This window comes from Tetrao urogallus (assembly GCF_951394365.1).
Source record: "Tetrao urogallus genome assembly, chromosome: 19".
NCBI lineage: Eukaryota > Metazoa > Chordata > Aves > Galliformes > Phasianidae > Tetrao > Tetrao urogallus.
In genome coordinates this window covers 10,382,707-10,387,737 of record NC_136832.1, presented here as the reverse complement: position 1 = coordinate 10,387,737, position 5,031 = coordinate 10,382,707, and the positions used below count along the sequence as shown (strand labels likewise).

At 36.5% G+C, this 5,031-nt stretch overlaps 1 protein-coding gene across 1 annotated transcript; it reads right to left on the bottom strand.

Moving 5' to 3' along the window:
- Positions 1-1,253: 1,253 nt before the first annotated feature.
- On the bottom strand, positions 1,254-2,765 carry ZBTB34 (zinc finger and BTB domain containing 34; the record flags this gene model as incomplete). The annotated part of the gene is made up of 1 exon (XM_079544813.1): positions 1,254-2,765. The coding sequence occupies exon 1, from the start codon at positions 2,751-2,753 to the stop codon at positions 1,254-1,256; it is 1,500 nt and encodes a 499-aa protein (XP_079400939.1). The 5' UTR covers positions 2,754-2,765.
- Positions 2,766-5,031: the final 2,266 nt, after the last annotated feature.

Sequence of the window (5,031 nt, the reverse complement as noted above, 5' to 3'; positions counted from 1 at the left end):
ACAAATTCCAAGTGCTGACATGTCACTTGGAGCTGCAAGTAGGAAGTCATTGTGCACCTGAAAACAGCTCTCTATGAAGAGACCTATTAAATACTGCTTGGAAATACTATAGTTTAAACTACAAAATATCTCTCAGGTTAGCATTAACCAACCAAGAAGAACGATGAAGTTAAATTTAATTACCTGGTATGCTTTTACAGTACGAAATGAAGGTAGATTCTGAGGCCAGTAAAAACCACAATGCTACTTTTGGGTTTGCTATTAGTTTTCTTTTTTTCTTTTTCTTTTTTTCTTTTTTTTTTTTTTTTAAATATATATATATATATATATATATATAGATATATATCTATCTCTATATATATAAAAAGGTCAGCACCACAGGTTGTCCAGTTCATGTTCTAGACAACTAACAAAACCCCTAAACAATTTAACCATAATTTAATAGATTTATGGCATTTGGTTTACAAATGTTACAGAGCAAAGCTATTAAAACAAGGTAATACTCTTCGCTCTCATTTGCACACAAAGTAATAGTTTAATAAAAGGAAAACCAAACATTCTTCTAAAACCAAAAAGATTCTCCCAAAATCTGAAGTCCTAAATCCTCAACAGAGGAGATCTAGCAGTTGAAAGAATGGTACATGATATAAACCTTCACATATTTTTTACATTCACTTTAACCAGAATAGGAAAAGTGAAAGCATTTTATATATATAAAGCAGATTTATATATATAAACAGACTATCAAAAACAGTTAGAGAGAAAAAAAAAATTCAATGGTACAAATGAAGAAATCAAATACGTAATATTCTCTTTCCCCACTGCTATGTAACCCTCATTATCAGCAATAGGATTTATGAAATTAAGTAAAATAAAATAAAATAAAGACTACAGCTTCTTTGTGTACCCAGCAGAGAGGTAAATCATATTCTAATATCTTTCTCCACTGGAATTTGTGTCTTACCAGATCAACCAGCAGGGACACTTTATCAGACTCTTCCCATCTGTTCCCTAGCAGAGTCTTTTATATTTTAAGCATTTTCAAAAGTGGAAAAAAACCCATCAACCCAGCCTCCTACAGAAACAAAGAATATTTATGTAGTCTTTTCCAGAAACAATTTCAAAAAAAGTTCCAGAAGGTCAGGAAAATTAAAAGGCTCTTATACTTGTAATGAAGACTACTAAAAGAATAAGAGATTTTTAAAATACATCATTAATGTGCTTGTTTGTTTTGCACTTTACAGTGTAATATTTTAATCTGATGTGTTAGACATTGCATGAACTTCCATACTAGAATCCATGGCTTCAGAAGCTGAAGCATCATTATCTACTTTCTGCTCCACAAATGCTTCTGTTCTGTCTGGAGACTCCATCCTGTTTCTCACTTCTGTTACCCCAGGGTGATTTTTTCGCAAGTGCTGGTTTAGTGTACCCTGGAAAGGAAAACATTTGCCACAGATCTCACAGCGGAAGGGCTTATCATCTGTGTGACCGCGAATATGATACTCAAGTTGGTCCTTGCGGGTATATTTCTTCCCACAGAATTTGCACACAAAAGGAGTTATTCCCATATGCAACCGCATGTGTCGATCAAGGCTCCCTTTCTGGTTGAAAGACTTCCCGCAGTAAATACAAATCAGCCTCTCATTGTATGGATACCAGTGACTTCTTGCATTTCTTTCCCGTGGATTATTTTCATATCCTGTATTACTCACCATGGAATCACCATCAGTCCCTTGCAGCAAGCCTTGAACATCACTGTGTAAATGACCAGTGGATATCCGCTTTTGGCGTGCACGACCCCCTCTGAAACAGCTCAGCATTGACCTTGAAGGACTTGAATTGCTAAGGTTTCCAAAAGTTTCAGACACACCCGTAGCCTGTGATGAGGCATGGGTAAATGAATAAACATGTTGTAGAACAGACCCATAGGAGCCAACATTCACTGCTACTACTTGCTCTCCATCCACCATTTCAGTATGATATCCATCATCACCAAGGGAAGAGCTATCAGAACAACTTGGCCTGTCAGACTTTTCCATTTTAACTTTCACCTCTGCAATCTGACTTTCTCTTACTATCAAGTCTCCTTGCTCATGATCACCCTCAATTTGAACCTCATATTCAGAGATACTCCCACTGCTTCCTCGATCTGAATGCCCTTCTTCTTGCAGTCGACTACGTAGACTTTTACCTGGAGTAGCTTCCATCCTAAGATCACTGCTTGTTGTTGACTGTCGCACCTGAGAGCAATAGGGGGGAGATATCTCAATAGGGTTGGCAAAGTAGCTGCTGTCTTTAACTCCATTGCGATTTTCCGAATTTTCTTCAGCACCGACAGTAACAGAGTCAACATCACCAACATTAATCTTTGAATGAATACTCTCCAGTATCTGTGTGCATTTATCAATGACACACTGCATCTGTAGAAAGCTAGCTGCAGTTAGAAAACTAACAACATCCTTCAGTTGTAAGGACATCCTTCCAGTGTAACAGAATGAAAGCAACTGTTCAAAAACATTGGGATTTTTAATAACTGATATTGATAAGCCACTCATGGTGCTTAATGCTGAATGGTCACGAAAATATGGCGAACTGGCCGCTAAGACAGCTTTATGGGCTCGAAATGGCTGACCCTGAATATGCACAATTATGTCACACAGCTTTCCTTGCAAGCGGAGTTCATTTAACTGGCTCAGAACAGTGTTGCTGTACTCAGGCACATCAAACTGAATGAAACTGCTGCTGTCCATTTCTACTGATGTAAAGAGGAATCTGAAAGAAAAACAATAACATTTAAAACTGAGAATGAATACAGAGTTTTCCATTTTAAAAATAAACACTTCTGCATGTTGAAGTTAAATTACCACTTTGATCTGTTCAAGGCGTGTTACAACAAAACTGTCAGTATTAAAATTTGATGTAATATGAGAAGTAAAGTCTCAATCTACCAATTTCTTGCACTGCTTTCACTCAGATTATCCCTACGTAGGATTCAGAACTCAACTGCTTATAACACATGACAGGGTCCATTGGACAGTCTATATCAAAGCTAAAAGGAACTTTATAATTTCACTCCCTGGTAAAGACTACAGAATAATCATCCCACACTCTCAAAAGAATATCAGTCACCAAGCAGGTCAAAAACATCACAGTATTCACTCTGTCTTGAAGCAGGAGACTACACTGCTACTTGCAGGGAACTGTACATCTAAATTGTCCAGGAATTACTTTTGGAAGGTATTTCATGCAATTTTGAAAACTTACTAAGGAAAAGTAACAGAAGCATGTCTGGATGTATACGCACACATACACAGATATTTTTAAAGACTATACTCCTTAGGTCTAGATATGTAGCGTATTCATCTCTGAAATAAATTTGTCATCAGTTGCATTTCTGTCTAGAAAAATCATCTACCTCCTTATAAAATAATCTCAATAATTATTAAGTAAATCCATCATTCAATATTTACATCCCAAACAAAGAAATCCTATCTGAAGGAAACAGTTAAGTGTGGACTCAATTCTAAACTGTTTACTCACTGTGTCAGGTTTCCTGATAAAGAATGAGTCAATATGCAAAGCACTATTTGAAGGAAAAGTGTGGGAATCACCAGTGAACATACGATTTTTTTAAGCTTCTTTTTGTGATTTTCATTTATTCCTCCTTTCCTCTCACTAAATAAACCGTGATCAGGGCTCTGAAGCTTATCTAACACAGCAATCACTTCCTAGCTAGGACAATTTACAATTTAAAGTCTCACACATACTTAATCCCATTAGTACTCATTTTCCTGATGCAACAGGAAAGGGCATTCCGAGAGGTTTTAAATAAACGTATAAATTTCAAAATAAAATCTAAAGAAAGACACTCTGTATTATTGTAAAAGAATTAAAAAACATTTTTCCCTTGAGAGTGTAAGTAGCAGACATCACTTTACATTATATGCCCTTAATTAAGTACCCAAGAATCTTCAGACTTTCATTGTCATTCTTGTTCCTACTAATACAGAAGTATAAACACACAATAGAGCCACCGTATCTGCTCTTTCAATTGGACCAACATCTAATCTGATTTTAATGTCACTCACTGACTCCTGATGCAGGAAGCACGCTCAATGTATCACAGCATACTAGTAAGATTTTTTTTCCCCATTTTTGTCTTATGTTACATGCTGTAATAAGGCACATGAACAACGTGAATTATGAAAATTCACGCATTCTAAAAGCAAAAATCAATATGAATATTATAAAAAGCTTACAAGTAAGAACTGGAGCTGTATCACTGTCACTAAAACTAAGGTTCGCTGTCTTTACAAATAGGCAAGAAACAAGATAACCACCTTCCTGACCTGATGAGCATTACTGAGAAAACTTCAGTAAACTGTGCTTCATTGGAGTTTTAGTAACTGGTATTTAAAACCAGGACAAGAGATGTTTTACATGATTTTACATTTGATAGAAATAAGGATTAGGTTTTCAGAAATTATATGACCACAGCCATCCATGCAAAGACAGCTTTGGCAGGACAATTCTTTCAGTCACTGAATCACTTTCACAGATTCTGTGCTTGAGAGTAAGCCAGACAGAGCAGAAAACAAACATAAAACAAACATAAAACACAAGTGAATGGTTAAACAGGAAGATAAACCTAGGTATTCTAAGCATCCCTCAATACTGTGCAGAGAATCATCATTCAAGTCTCTAGCTTGCCCACACCATGGGGAAGATTGAATTTTCAGGAGTTAGGATGCATACCTGTCAACACCACTCTCATTTGGCAAGGCATTAGGTTTACTTACTAACCAAACATTGGTTACTATCTTTATTTGTGGGGCTTAAGTACTACAAGCAAATGCAACATTCCTGACTGAACACTTCTTAGCTAAACTGAAGGGCTTTTGATGACCTAAAGTGACATGGGCAGATGTGTTACCTGGATTGAGGACTATGTACAAACCCTAAGATCAGTCTCCACCAACAACACTTCGCAATCCTGCATCTTTGCAGATACTTCATCTCAAGAACCTG